This window comes from Coturnix japonica, chromosome 3, assembly GCF_054131305.1.
Source record: "Coturnix japonica strain WE chromosome 3, WE-NBRP24, whole genome shotgun sequence".
Lineage (NCBI taxonomy): Eukaryota > Metazoa > Chordata > Aves > Galliformes > Phasianidae > Coturnix > Coturnix japonica.
The window spans coordinates 30,766,963-30,782,010 of NC_140665.1; the positions used below are offsets into that span (position 1 = coordinate 30,766,963).

Consider the following 15,048-nt stretch of genomic DNA (forward strand, 5'->3'; position numbering starts at 1 on the left):
GCCTTCTTGATCTTAACATCTCAAAACATCAGATCCTGCTTAGTTTGAGGCCAGCCTTACCCGTCACTGAGCAAAGAGAGACAGTGGGTAGGGACCTGCCTCAGGACAGAGTAATATCTGCAAGGTGCTGCCTCAAGAGTGCTGGAGAGCAAGGAAAAGCTAAGACTGAGTCAAAAGGCACTGATGGGAAGAGCAAGTTGACTCTCCAACTGGAAGAAGCCATGTATTTGTGCAGGTGGGAGCAGGTGAGGAGTCAAAGGGAGTTCCCCAAGTAAAAATGGTCTTGGAATAAACTTAGCTTTAAGTGCCTTTAATGTCACTGCATTCTGGCCTTTCAGAGGCCAGAAAAAAAGCAGTAAGAACCCTGGGTGCAAACTTCTGGGGTATTTGCAGAGGCCAACATTCCCGGGAGGTTCTAGGAAGAAGGAATGGTTATCTTAGCGCAGAAAGCACCACTCCTGCAGCTCACAGGCAAGACTGAGAAAAGAAGGGAAAAGAAACCCAAATAACACAACTTCACAAGAATGTTCCCATTTTATTTTAAATGGCATACTTGAGACTGAATCTCAGATTAGGAGTCACTGATTCTTCAGTGAGCAGAAAAGCCCTCTGTAATCACAAAGGGAAGCTTTGGGGCCCTGCTTAGGGCCAGGCTCGCATGGCCCTAAGCACCAGTTCACATTTTCCTTGCTTAAGGAAAGGCTACAGTGCCATGCTTCCATCCCTGAGACATACAGTCACTATCAGCAGAAAGCAATGACCCCTCCTCTCACCTCAGCAGCTCCTGGCCCTGCAGGGATGGGGCTGGCAGCTGAGGCAAGAGGAAAAGCAGACACGGATGCAGAAGGGCTGCCTGACCTCAGCCCCTGAAGGTTACTGCTGCCCGCTGTGCAGCAGGCGCTGAAACAAGGAGCCGTCCTTTTTGCTTAGGCAGGCAGGTGAGTCCAGCTCCACCACCCTTCCAGCCTGCATCACTAGCACACGGTCCGAGTCCAAGATGGTGTTCAGCCTGTGGACAGCAGACACCAGGACACACATTAGTGGAGCTGAGGAGGATCTCCATACAATGCTTCACCTGCTGTCAAGGGCTGGCCCAAGACATGCCAGCACCAAGATTCACAGAGGCTCTCCTTATGCACTCAGGGACATGCTACAGCCCAGTTCTCCAGGCAGCCCCTGTCCACCATTAAAATACGAGATGTTTCTATCCTCACAGCAGAGTTACTGAGTTGCTTCTGTTTGCCCATGCAATTAATGGCTCACTCAAAACTGAATGGTGTGGAACAACTGCAGGTACAAAATTCCTTCATCACCTCCCCTCTTAATTCTAGTGGAAAAGAGGCTGGGGCCACTTCCAACCCAGTCTTGCTGCTTTATCACCTGTCACTCCCTCCTCTGCTGGTTCTCCTCAGTAATTGCTCTTTCATCAAAGAAAGCTCGACTGCACCCCAAACACACACCTCAGCCCACAGTGTGCTTACCTTCCTACTCTAGCTCTGCATAATCTCCCTAGTGTTGGAATCACGTTCCCATTTCCCGTCTTCCCCATCTAATCCACTTCACAAGACCCACTCGATTCCCTTGCAAGGCCTGGCCCACCCTGTCTGTTATCCACCACTCCCACTTGACAACATCTCCTGTCACCCGCTTGTCTGATTATTATTTCTGCAGTAAATATGGTGCTGGGAAGCAGTTACCTTTAAAACACCCTACATACCATTGCATGACCTTCCTCCAGGTTGTCTTCCACTTGGCAACAGTGGGAGCATTCAGGGCAGAGACCACAGCCGACCCATCCCTTCTCAGTATCCACAGCATCTGTGTCTTACACTTCTCTATCACTGCCCATACTCTGCTTCAACTCTTACACTTCTTGGCTTTGGAGCAAGCACTGCTGCTGCATACTGTCTGGGAAATGTCTAGCCTGTCAGCATTGGATGCAGGCTGGATCCAATACCCCGGGTCTAGAAAAGAGTATTATGAAGTGCTCTGCCTCCGCTGGCCAGCAGCTGTCTGCAGCCCTTCACCTTCAGTTGTCCTGCAGTGCCCTCTACTGAGCCAGAGCCAACTGCTTCACTCCTATGTCCAACTGCTGCCTTCTGTAGGATGCTTCTTCACTGCTCCTTCCCCCACTAGGCAGAACCGCATTCTAGTTCACACCCTCTGGTCCCAGCAGGAGAACCATCAGCTCTACAGTATTTCCCCTCTACTGTCGCCCAGTTTCTAGGTACAACACTTTAACCGCCATGCTCTGCTCAAGCTTCAGGCATGGCAGGCACAGCCACTGCTCCCTCTGAGGGCATAACACAGTGTCAAAATGAATTTACACGTGGAACAATGGTTTCTCCGTACCTGTGAGCAATTGTCAAAACAGTTTTGTCAGCAAAGCGCTGGCGGATGGTTTGCTGCAGCAGCTGGTCTGTCTTCTGATCCACACTGGCTGTGGCCTCATCAATGCACAGCACCTGCCAGGGGCAGAGAGTGAAGGGGACACCCAAGCATCACTGGGGAGACCCCCAATCTACATCAAGGGACAGTGTGACAAGGTAGCACAGGTCATCCATCACCACCACACCCCACTCCTGGAGTACGCTGCCCTGTTGTGCCAACACAGCCATCAGCAACACACTCCTTTCTTTGATGGAGGCAGGCACTCACCTTGGCCTGTGTCAGGAGCGCTCTTGCCAGACACACCAGCTGCCTCTGACCCAAAGACAAATTCTTTCCTCTCTCTCCCAGCTCACTGTCCAATCCACCTGCAGAGGTCAAGCTGAGCAGTTACCACATCACACCCTGTGTAGACAACTCCCCAGGTCTGTTTTTTTTTTCCCCAGCAGCACTCAAAATTCCAATCCTGCTCAGTCCCAAGTCTTTGCAATCAAAGCTCTTCTGCTTGGATGCCAGCAATATCTGACAGACACAAAGTGTGCTGCTAGAACCAGGGCTGTGGCATCTCTCTGAGGCTCTGCCTGAGCATCCACTGCCACCCAATCCATCACCTGACAGACTCTTATTAAATATCTGGGAATGTCACTGTGGTCTCACTGGCCTTTTTCCAACTGGTGCTAGTGGTGCCTCATCTAACCAATTCTGTAGCACAACAACCTGTTCCCTTTTCCTCAGCTTCTTAACTGGAAGCTTTCTCTCCTCTCCCAGTATCAGGGCCCACCAAGCTCTCCACACTGACTCCAGACTCACCCATCTGGGTAACAGCATCCCGCAGGTGGCACTGCTCCAGCACCTCATGGAGCTCCGCATCTGTCCGTTTTCCCTGTGGGTCCAAGTTCTCTCGGATTGAGCCACTGAATAGAAATGGATCCTGGGGGATGATGGCCAGTCTAGATCTGCAAGCAAAGGATAGCTGAAGGCACGTAGGGTGAGTTCTGCAGAAAAGCAATGGCCTATTTTATCCTTTTTCACCCAGCATGCCTTGTCTGCATGTCTTAAAGGCACAGAGATAGGGCTTGGGCCACATATTCAACTTGGTTTCCTTAGCTCAGAGAGGAAGCCCTTTCCTCCTGACTCTTCCTTTCGGCATCCAACCAGCAGTACCTCTCAGCTTCCAGACCACCCCACCCCGATGGGCTGCCCCCTGCTCTGCTCAGCCCTCTGTACCTCAGTTCCTCCAAGCCCACCAGCCGGCTGTCAACACCATCCAGGAGAATACGGCCTGCTTTCAGCTCCAGCATGCGGAACAGTGCCAAGAAAAGGGTGGATTTTCCAGATCCTGTGCGACCCACAATCCCCACCTTCTCTCCAGGGTACACGGTGAAGCTCACTCCATCGAGTGCATTGGGAAGGCCTGCTCGGTAGGCCAGGATCACCTGCTGGAACTCCACAAGCCCTTGGCTAGGCCAGTCAGCAGCAACCTAAGAGAGGTACCAGAGAAAGACAGAGGATGAATGTGAATGTCATCTTCAGCCCCATTTCCACACAGGCCAAGCCTCGCACATCACTTTGGATGACTGCTTGGCTTTTGAACAGACTCAAGGTACAGCTCAGATCTGTCTCCTACAATTTTTTTCCCCACTCACAGCTCAGCCCTAATACCCCCTTCTGCTTTTCCACCCTTTTCCATCACTCTAGCCTTCAACAACTCCTGCCTAAGGTTTATCCCCCCAGAAGTGCACCGATAAAGGATGAATGTTTGAAACAGATTCTTTGGATGAGTGCTTTCCAGACACTCAGTGGAACCTTTCGATCTCCCCCGTGAAGAAACCACAAGGCACAGGGCCAGAAGACAGGCCAATTCCTGAAACCAGATTTTACCTGGACCAGTTTATCCTGGGGCTCCACGGGGATGTCTGTGGTATATTCTTCTGTCCGCTCTACACTCACCATCATGGTTTCTGTTGTAGTGAAGCTGGAAATGAGGCCTGAGAGCAGGTTTGTGACAGACAGGGCATACGAGAGCGCCAGGCCCACAAGTCCTGAAAGGACAAAAGCACAAGCAAGAATGTTCATGGCAGGGAAGGAGCTGGGATCTTGTTAAGACAAAGAAAAAATAACACAAAACAAGAGAGAAGTCAGCACTCTGGAGTCTGGGATCTCACTGTTGGATGAGGACATATAAAAATCAGCAACAGGAGCCAAAGCATCACACTGTGGGCAACGTGCACAGTGACAAGAAACAGGAACTCTGGATCTTACTCTGGTATACAGAGACATGCGACTCTGGGCTGAGAAGAACCCCTGGGCCACAGTCTAAGGGTGGGCAAAGAAAAATCCCAGCAGTCTACCTGGATTTCCTAGCTGCTTCTGGTGCTGGATGATGGCAATTCCTGCGATAGCTGTAATCACAGCAACCCCAATCATTTGCAAGCGAATGTCCAGCCACTGCATCGCTGTGTTGCTGGCAAAGAGGCAACGCTGATTCTTTTCTAGGCGCAGCTCATTCTCCAACTCAAACCTGATGGAAGAACAACAGAAGTTCATACCAGGCTGTGCACCAATCAGCCCTCATTGCTACTGCCCAAGATCACAGGCATTCCTGCCACCATGTAACTAGCTCCATGATCTATAAAACCAAAACTTTGCCCCTCTAGATGCTCTTTCCTTCCACTCACCTCTGTGTTGCCCGCATGGCTCTGATGCTGCTCAGTCCTGAGAGAGTCTCTGAGAAATGAGTGTAAATGGGAGACAGGGTGACACTGCAAAGGCGCTTGAGTTCCCGGGATGTGCGCCGGTAATAGCGTTGGATGGAGAAGTAGAGAGCAGCCAGAGGGAGTAAGACCAGGCCAATCCAAGGGAGACCATAGGTGATTATCACCAGCATGCCCAAAAGCCCATACATGTTGGCCAAGAAAATGTTAAGGATAAATGGCAAGCTGTCATCCACGCAGTATAGGTCTGAGGAGAAGCGGTTCAGGATCCGGCCTGTTGGTGTCGTATCAAAGAAGGTGACTGTGGCCTGGAAACAGAGGATCAAGAAAGCAGAATGACTTGCAGGAACTCTGTCCTGTCCTGAATTTTCTGACCATTACCTTTATAACTCTCTGGAGCAGTCGCTTGTGAATGACAACGGCAGCACGGATAGTGCCATAAGCAAAGAGGAAGGCCCGAAAAATGGTGAAGAGAGAGTTGGCCCCTGCGATGCCCCCATAAACTGTCAGGTAGAAATTCACATCCAGCGAAGCATTGGAAGGGACTGGGGCTGTGTCCAGAGCTTGAATCGGGGAGCTAGAACAGAGAAGGAGGATTATGAATCTGCCAAGGTCCCTGTGGCAGTAAAGTTACACTCAGGGCATCAGAACCCAAAAGCAGACTAGAGGGGAAATCAGGATACTTGAGCCTGATGCTCCTCTTGCCCTGCTGAGAAAAATACTGATTACCATGCAGCCATAGGCCTTCCATCAGCCTCTGGTTATGGGCTCTACAGGCACTTCATAAGTTCCCTGTCTGGCCAGAGATTTCAATTATTTCTTTCTCAAAGCAGTCTTACAGATCCCCTGCCTGCAATGGGGTGGTCTTAAGAAGGGTACTCACAGGAAATGCACAAGGGCAAAATGAGTAAATGAGTGTGCTTCCTTCGGCATCCCCTGCCCAGCATTCACTTACACAAGCCCAACAACGGAGAAGAGAAGCAGTTTTGTGGAAGGCAGGGAAGCTGAAAAGACCATCACAGATGTATTTGCTGTTTGGGATATGCTGGAGATCCAGTGTGAGAGCCACCAATCCGAGATATTTCTGGATGCTACGGAGAGAGACAGACAAAGGATTCAATCTTCAAGTTAGCAAAGCAGAAAACCTCTGTTTTCTTTCCCTGGACTCCACAAAGCCAGGAACAAAGAAGACAGGAACATTTAAAGAGAGATGCGCTCTTGGGTCATTGCCTCACCTTGCATCAGGAGCAGTGAGAGGAGAATAGATAATGCTAAGCAGCTGCCCATTGCCAACCAATATGCCTTGTACACCTGAAAATCCAGAGCCCCTTCTTTCTTCTCCTCCTCCTTGTGGAGGAGACATTTGTCCTGCAATGATTCTTCTGCCTCTGTCTCTATAGCTTCTTCCTGGCCCTGCTCATCAGAGTCTGTTGGGACAGAAGCAAACACAAAAGTCACTGTCACGCTGGTGCAGCTGCTCCTTGATGCCAACAGGGCAAGTCAAGGCTAAGAAGAAGACTTATTCCCTCCTCTCTGCCCTTTTGTGATAGGTGCACCAATGCTAGCAGGCTCACACTCAGATTTGAACTACAAATGGAAAAGCAGATACAAACACTGTTCCAGACCAATAGCTGATGGTCTTCTCTTCCCCTTTGAACACAATACCCACAGATCAGCTATGCCATAGGCAGTGAGAGCTCTGCTTCAAGGCCAAAAGCCACAGTGTATTGGTTCTGTCTGGGTGCTCAGATGACTTGTATTGTCCCAGCCACCCCCAAAATTGCCAGGTGCAGACCTTTATCATTCCGCCTCTTCTTCATATCCTTGAATTTGGGGACAGATTCCACGAGAGGCAGGATATCAGCTGGTGGGCCTGCAAGGAAAGACATGCACATGCTTCAGAGCCTGAGATAAATCGATGATTCTTTCTGATTATTGCTATGAAATGGCCCAGGTTTGATCTCATGACATTCTCTATTTTCTCCCACAGCAACTGTTTTCTTTAAAGTTCTTCTCCATCTATCCCTGCCATGGCCTTTTGTGTTATCAGCTTTCTATGTCCATATCTGTGAATGTGTATGCTCCCTTCCACACAGTCTTCTTTTCCCACCTGCAGCATCCTCAAACTCTTTATCCTTCCCTGGGCTCTCCACCAGTTACTCCTATTCCCTAATGGCCATCTTTGCTCAAGCCACTCCAAAGTGGCACAAATGGACGCCTGTGAAGACAGCCACTGTACCTGTCTTGATTATCCTGCCATTGTCCATCAACAACAAAGCATCGGCCCTTTCCAAAAATTCTGTCCTATGGGTGCAAAGGATTCTGGTCTTGTGTTGGAGAACTCCAAGAATGCACTTCTGCATCAGATGACTGGCTACATCTGCATCGACTGCAGCCAAGGGATCATCAAGGAGGTAAAGCTCTTTTTCCTGAGAAAAAGACAAAAGACAAGGACAAGCTCCTGGCCCTGCCCGAACAGGCAATACTGGAGAGAAGTGCCTCAGCGTGGCACACTGCCAGCAGCTTTTGGCCAGCATGAAGTGGTTCAAGGCACGCAGCCAGAGCACACTGTACAACTGCATGCTTCCAACTTTACAATCAACTTGGCACAAGGCACAGCAGAACTGCTTTGCTATTTACCTGATAAACAGCCCTGGCAAGGGCTATTCGAGCCTTCTGACCCCCGCTGAGTGTCACACCATTTTCACCCACCTCTGTCTGGTCACCTGCAGGTAAAATCTGAAACATACAAGAAAAATCTATTTAAAAGGTATAGGAATCCACTGCGGACTAAAATGAGAACACTGAGACCCCTCTCCTGACTCTGTCAGTAACTCACTGGGTGATAACTTACAAAAAATGAAACAATGCAACAGTACATACAATGGTTCTGCAGACAACATGCAAGCTTGGCAATATTTATGCCACTGAACTCTCTCATATTCCAGAATAGGTGGCCACTGAGCAACTTTAGTCTGAGACAATTCCAGAACTGTGCCCAGGGTTTATTTGGAAAAGCAGTAGCTGTGCCTACAACAAAATAATGCAAGGGCCCATTCCCAGCTCAGCAGTAAAAAACACTGAATTTCAGCAAACAGAAATGCTTCCCATAGGCATATGCTACCACTTCTCAAGTAAGTACTTCGCACTTGCATAGTACTCGCAGATCTGCTGAAGCAAATTAGGAGCTCCTAGTACTTGGCACTTCAGAAACTCACGGACTAGGTTATACACTCAGAGGAGGAGGCTAGCTTCTCACCAGGTCTAACAGCAAGTTCATTGGCTAACATAGCCACAAGCTTCAAATGTGCAATACATGCATTACTGATGGAAGGACCACAAAATCAGCCCCTCTGATCCAGAAAAGCATCAGCTGCTGATAGATCTGGTTGAAAAACCTAGCAGTCAATGCTCTGATGGAATATCTTTCATCAGAATCAAGAGCTTTTAGCTTAGCACCGAGGAAACCAAAGTGCTAACAGAGCGATCTTGCACCTTAAAGAAAACTGGAGCTGGGTATAGTCTGGGACTGTTAATCATAGCAAAGCTGTGTGACTGTGACACTGGAAAAGCAGGTTAAAGCCTGAAAGAATGAGAACTCCTCACAGTGAATATCAGGCAGAATGTATGGCTGAGGAAGCCCAAGAGGTTTTACAGCTCAGGCACTCACATTCAGGTCCTCAGAGAGGGCACAGGCCTCCACCACCTCTTCATACAGCCTGGCATCATATTGTCGCCCAAAAAGGATGTTCTCACGGACAGTGGTAAATTGGATCCAAGGCTCCTGTGTGGCCAGACCAAATCCTTGCTCCAGGTCACAAATATATACTTGTCCACCTTGTCTGCAAGCACACCAGGCGTAAGCAGAATGATGTTAAAGGTAAACTGTTGGTAGATCAGAATGACCAGTAAATAAGGGTAATGTAATTCAATGGTCCCTGCCTGCCATTTAGTGGAAGAACCAGGTAAGGAGAAGTCTTTATATTACTTACTTAATGAGTTCTCCAGTGATAGCAGCAAGCAGAGAGCTCTTGCCAGAGCCAACCTTTCCGACAACTCCCAGGAGCATTCCCTGTAAAGGGAAATGAAAAGGACCAACATGATATGCTAATACACAGCATGGACTTCCTCCAGTCCATCTCAGCTCTGAAAGACATTATATGTGTACTGTACCACTGGGACAAGAGAAAATCTTCACATATGGCTTGTAAAACAAGGAAAATGTGCCACCCTGGTGCCATCTTTCTGTCTCCTCCTGCATTCCTGCTCACCTTTCTTACTGAGAGGTTCTCAATGTGCAGTTGCAGACTGCCAGTGGATGAGGGCTGGCTGGTGCTTTCTTCTTTGACTGGCACCCATGAAAAATCTGCACCTCTTATATCTATAGCAGAAGCCGTACCTGAAGGATTACCTGCAAGGAAGAAGCAGCACTACAGTGAGAATACTACAGGGTAACAAGAATCTGGCATCATGGATACTACCAGCTTTGTTCCCATATGCAAGAAGCAGAAACAGAGCACAGCCAGGATGCCCTGGACCCAACCCCAAAATAAGACACTCGCCTACTGACTTGCCCTTAAACTTACACCTAATTTCTTCCAATTCTCCAACTCCCAGAAAAAAACACAGACTGCTCTGCTGGCTCTAAGTGAGACACTGTGAGGATAATCTGGTTTTATTGTTGAAGGTGAAAGAATGGCAGGGAGCTAGCATAAGGCAAGGAAGGAGAAAAATGGAGCTGTGATGACGCAGGAGAGGGCACTCATGCCTTGTTGCCAAAGCAAAGCTGGGGTTTTTGATGGCTTCATTATCAGAAGAGCTTTGGATGGAGGAGGGAGCAGTGGGGTTCTTTGAGGACAAGCAGTGGCCTATGTTTGGTAAAGTCATGAATGGCCACCCTCCAGCACTGCCTTTCACACCTCAGCTCTCTGCTCCAAATGTCTCCTGCCCAGGGTCCCAACCCTGCCAGCATCCTTTGCCATTACCTAGGGCATAATACGATTCCAAATCCTGGTCCACGAGTTCAAGGAAACGCTGGATCCGATCCAGGGAAACTTTGGCTTCCAAAGTCCCATTCAACACCCATGGGAAGCTGTTGAGGGGGAGAATGAGCATCCCAACAAGGGCCAATGCTGTGAACACCTGCACGGGTAAGGAAACAACCATGAACCAAGGCAATACCTCCCTGCATCTTGTATTCTCCAAATGGCTTCAGGAGTGAGAGCCCAAAAGGCTGTGGGGAGACATGGGGAGATCACTTTCTAGGAAAGATGCCTCAGGGATGCAGTCCCACTGCAGATTGTCCTCTGCAAGAGACAAATTTGGAGCTCTCCTACCTACAGAAAGCAGTGCTGTCACTTGGGATCTCCTCCTTCACTCACCTTTGTGGCAGTGAGTTGGTGACCCATCAGGACATAGGTGATGAAGATGACAATGGAGACAACAACCGGCAGTGCTGCCCACAGATAAACGCACACAGCATCCAAGTATTTGATGGCTCGCAACTTCTGCAGCTCTTTAGCTCGGCAGTTATTTATCCTGGTGCTGAAGTGCTTCTCCCAGGCATAAAACTTGATAACACGAATCCCATTTAGGAACTCCGTCATTAGCTGCAGGCATAGAGAAAAAGCATGGAGCATCTGCTTAACACACCAAATGCCAGTTAGGTATCTGGGCTGTGTTCAGGTTTGCAGTTGACTCCTGCTTAAGGGCCAGGCTCCGGATAATAGGAGACATTTATTGCTAACAGAAATATAAACTCAAGTGGCAGCTGCTGAGAACTTTGCTCTCATTCATTCCACCAGCTTGCTCAGCTACCTGCGCCTGAAAGGCTCACGAAAAGGCAAAATACTACACAACTTCCCAGCTAGCTTGCATCCAAAGCCAAGCAGGCTCACATCCAGCAGCTCAGGCATCCTGCAACACATTCCCCTCTCGCTCCTGCTCTCACATCAGCATGCACAGAGCAAGCTGAAATGTGTCTGTGCCTGACATGAAAGAAAAGCAACAAGAGAGCAAACTCATCTTGAAATAGCTGGAGGAGGTCCAACACATCCTGTACTACTAGATGCATCTTCTGTCAGGAAGATAAATATTTCAGTAGTTCCAAACAGCTGTGGAAAAGCTGACTGAGGATGCCAAGCTAGACTGAAATAAAACCACCGCATCCACAATCACTGCATTTGTCCAGATGGCAAGATACCTCAGCCATTGACAGCATTACTGAAGTAATGGGATGGAAGCACGTCTAAAGGAAGCAATCAGGAGCCATGCCGTAACTACTGCATGAAGAAGATGACCCTCGCAAGTGAACTTCAATTTTGCCCAGGCGGCATGTCAAGCATTGGAGATTCACTATCTTGTGGGTGGGGATTGTACTTTACACTGAAACACTTTTGAACCCCTCTAGCACTTTTCCCAACAGTGATTATTCAGTACAGCCACTTGAAATTCACTGCAAGCAGCTAAAAAGCCAATGTTCCAGGGACAAATGGGGAAAAAATATAATAACAAGTTCATTGAGCCACCAGTTCCCCCTCACCTTGACCCGTGCATCCTTGTGCTTCAGCATCTCTGTGTTGCTCATCATGATGCGGTTGGCTATGAGCTTGTTTATAGGCACAAGCAGCAGTGCCAGGGCCAGGCCTCCCAGAAAGGCTATACCCACTTGCTGGTAAAGGAGATAGAGTGTAATGGCAAACTGGAAGGGCAGGCTCCACACCTCGTGGAAGCTGAGACAGAAGTTGACCAATCTACTGGTGTCCGTGCTCATGAAGTTGACGATTTCACCCACAGTGAAGCGGGAAAGGCTGGTGCTGCCAACACGTAGAGCTTTGCGGTAGATGGCAGAGATGACGGCAGCTCGCACCATAAGCATCACCTTCTGCACCTCATAGCTGAACTGGTTCCGCAAAAGTGCACCCACAAAGGAGCCAGCAAAGAGCCCAAGAGCATAGAGCACCCCGTGGCTCAAGGGTTCCTGCCGTGACTCCATGAAGTTCACCAGCAGGTTGAGAAGCAGAGGGCCTGAGAAACCGAGCAGGCTACCAACCAGCTTGAGAAGTCCCAGGGAGTAGAAACGAAGCCCAAACGCTGCATGAAGCACTGAGAGGAGTCGCACAGCCTCCTGGGCATGGCGTGACCTGTCCAGGACATCGCTACTGCCATCACCTCCAGCAATGATTGGGCTAGTAGGAGACACCGTCTCCTCCTCTACTTGGTGCATAGCTGCTTTCTTCTGCCAGCAGGCATAGAACTGATCACAGACCCTGGCAGCCTGAAGCTTTCGAGGAAGCAGACAGACATCTTGTGGTTGGTTCAGCTTCCACTGATAGCCACGTTTCATAAGAGGGTTCATCCAAGCATAAAAGAAGCGTGAGAGCCAGCTCTCACCATCTTCTGCCACTCCCTGCTGATCTGACGCTGAGATCTCTGACTCTGAGATGAGCTGATCCTGCTGCTGGGAGCTGTTGATGGAGAGGAATTCAAGCCTATCAGCAGCGGGCAAGAGGTAGCTAATCACATAAGTCAGCAAGGAGGCCAGCTGCAGACAGAGAATGGTGAACCTGGAGGAGGCAGCAGGACGGGCAGGAGACCAAGCTGTCCCACTTTGGCAATACCACACCAGTGTGATGAGGAGGGAAGGCAGCGGTAAGAGAGTGAGGAGAGCCAGGGCGGCAGGGCCCCTAGTGGAGCTGTGAATGGACCTGCTGAGCATGACGAGAGCAAGGCCATGAGTGAGCCACGTCAGTGCAGCAATGCCACTGGATAACACTTCCAGGTATACAGGGCCCAGCTCCTGCTGAGAAATGGCAGCTGGGATTATATCAGCGAGGAGTAAGCCAGCAAGTACAAACGATACGGCAATTCTGCATCTCCAGCCTCGCCTGTGAGACAATGCTGAGCCAGATCTAGAGGAGGAAAGAACAGATAAAATCTTCACAGTTGATATTCCATCCTGTCTCAGTCAGCACTCACCTTTCTTCCTTCACTCATCTTTCCTTTACCCATTCATTCTTACTTCACTTCCTTGTATTCAGTTCCCTAGGTATCTAACTTAAACAGACTGTAGACACTGTTATACTTCATCAGGTCAATAAAAACCAACACTAGAGATTCTGATACTATAGAAAATACCCTTTCTCTACAGAAATTTGTTTGCAAACTTGATATTTTGTGGTCAAGTGAGGCTCCAGTCCTTGAGGATTAAAAGAGAAGTATATTTAACCTTCAGATGATCAAATTCTGTGTCACATTTCTAAACCGAGATTTCCCTCACCTTTGTGAGAAGGATCACCTCCTCACTCCTGCTTTCAATAATGCTGTCTAGGTAAAGTCCAATCTGTTGCTCAGCAAAAGATTTCATTATCATTCAGGGCCTTTCAGTATCAGTGAACATTGTTATACTCACTAATTCAAGACAACAGTAAACAGGAAAACTATTTTTTATTTAACTGAGCTCTTTATTACCTCACATACATCTTCCATACCACCTTGTATTTAAATTCCTGTCAAGAAAACTTCCAGTTTCCACAACCCTCATTCATTAAAATTATTTTCACTATTTTCTGTTATTTTATTCCCAATACACTCTGCTCCTTCTGGATACCTTTCTGCAAGGGAGCAGTCAGAGCTGAACACAGTGCTCAGAATTAGGACAGATGCTGACAATTGTAATGGCATTCCAACATCATGCCTTTCTCTAATGATATACACGGTACATTCCAGTAGAACTAATTTCCAGCCCTTCCATCCCGCCTCCAGTCCTGCTTAACAACCAAGTGCCAGACAAGTGAGTCCTCATACCTTGGAGTGCCAAGGAAGCAGGCGCTGACCGCAGCCAGGATCACATGAGGAACCACATTCAGCACCAGCTGATTAAAGCAATGGCCAACTGTGCCACCAACCCACACAGGGAGTGGATCTTCTGGGCTGGTCCCACACAAACCAGCCAGGACCTTTTCCATCCTTCAGCGGGAACTGAACATGAGAGATGAAGCTCCTGAGGTTGAAAAGAGCAAACGACATGAGGCACGGGACGTGCACAGCCCCGCTCAGGGTGGACTGTGATAAGGAATGAACGTAGGACCAGAAACAGCTTCCTGGGTCAGGCAGTCCAGGCTATTGCACACCTGGCACCTTATCAGCTGCTCTGCAAACCAAGCGAGCTCCAGCTGGAGCTGCCTCCTGCAGCCACCCCGCAGTCTCATTGCTCTGGGAACGCTGTACTGGCTGCACTGTCAGGCCAAGTGCTGGCATGGCCAGCTCACCCTGCCACATTACCATCAGGAAGCGTTGCCATGCCTGCATCCTGCCTCAAAACACCTCGAGCTGCTTCAACTACCACATACCAGTTTTAATTCTAGACATCCTCAATGGGGCACAGGCAGAGGCGGTGCTCCTTAAAGCAGCACGTAACAGCACGGCTCACAGCACTGCGCCGGCGGCCGTGCAGGAGGGCTGGGAAAGCGGCAGGATTTGGGGCTCCGTGCTCTGCTTTGCACACCGAAGCACACGTTTAGGGCCTTACACCATCCCACCAAACACAGCCGGCTCTTACAGGTCTCCCCCAACAGAGGCAGGCAGCTCCCGAGTGGTCGGCATAGCTGCGCGCTGCCGCCGCACGACCAATTTTGCCCCCTGCCCCCTACCGTACCTCGGCTAGGCCCGGCCCTGCCCCGGCTCCGCGCTGCCCACGTGTAGGATAGCAGTTAGCGGCAGCAGCGCGCCCCCTGGCGGCCGGGAGGACGCGCTGCACCCACAGCAGGAGCTGGTTCCCCATTCCCCCGAGCCGCCCCGCAGCGCGCTCTGTGCGGGGGACGTGACTGTAAAGCGACACGACACAGCGAGTCCAGGAGGCGGGAGATTACACCCAGTGAAACAACAGTGTCTGCCGGCCGCCATGTTGTGCGGGACCCCCCTTGTCCCGCCCCTTGTCCCGCCCCTT

General features: G+C 49.6%; 1 protein-coding gene across 5 annotated transcripts; it reads right to left on the reverse strand.

Moving 5' to 3' along the window:
- Positions 1 to 515: 515 nt before the first annotated feature.
- Positions 516 to 15,021, reverse strand: ABCC10 (ATP binding cassette subfamily C member 10). 5 transcript variants are annotated; one of them, XR_014944689.1, is made up of 22 exons: positions 14,758 to 15,021; positions 13,908 to 14,103; positions 11,644 to 13,012; positions 10,484 to 10,711; positions 10,088 to 10,244; positions 9,374 to 9,513; positions 9,095 to 9,174; positions 8,773 to 8,944; positions 7,743 to 7,841; positions 7,342 to 7,531; positions 6,898 to 6,975; positions 6,338 to 6,529; positions 6,058 to 6,193; positions 5,484 to 5,679; positions 5,067 to 5,410; positions 4,740 to 4,909; positions 4,270 to 4,430; positions 3,750 to 3,869; positions 3,199 to 3,344; positions 2,659 to 2,756; positions 2,353 to 2,465; positions 516 to 1,009 (listed from the first exon to the last, which is right to left on the reverse strand). XR_014944689.1 is itself a non-coding variant. In XM_015857797.3 (22 exons), the coding sequence occupies exons 2-22, from the start codon at positions 14,066 to 14,068 to the stop codon at positions 874 to 876; spliced, it is 4,620 nt and encodes a 1,539-aa protein (XP_015713283.1). In that variant the 5' UTR covers positions 14,069 to 14,103; positions 14,758 to 15,021; the 3' UTR covers positions 516 to 873. The 5 variants fall into 5 exon arrangements, 3 of the variants coding, with proteins under 3 accessions (XP_015713283.1, XP_085399361.1, XP_015713285.1); XR_014944690.1 differs by lacking the exon at positions 14,758 to 15,021 and adding an exon at positions 14,453 to 14,730; XM_015857797.3 differs by having other exon boundaries at positions 3,616 to 3,869.
- Between the last annotated feature and the right edge of the window lie 27 nt (positions 15,022 to 15,048).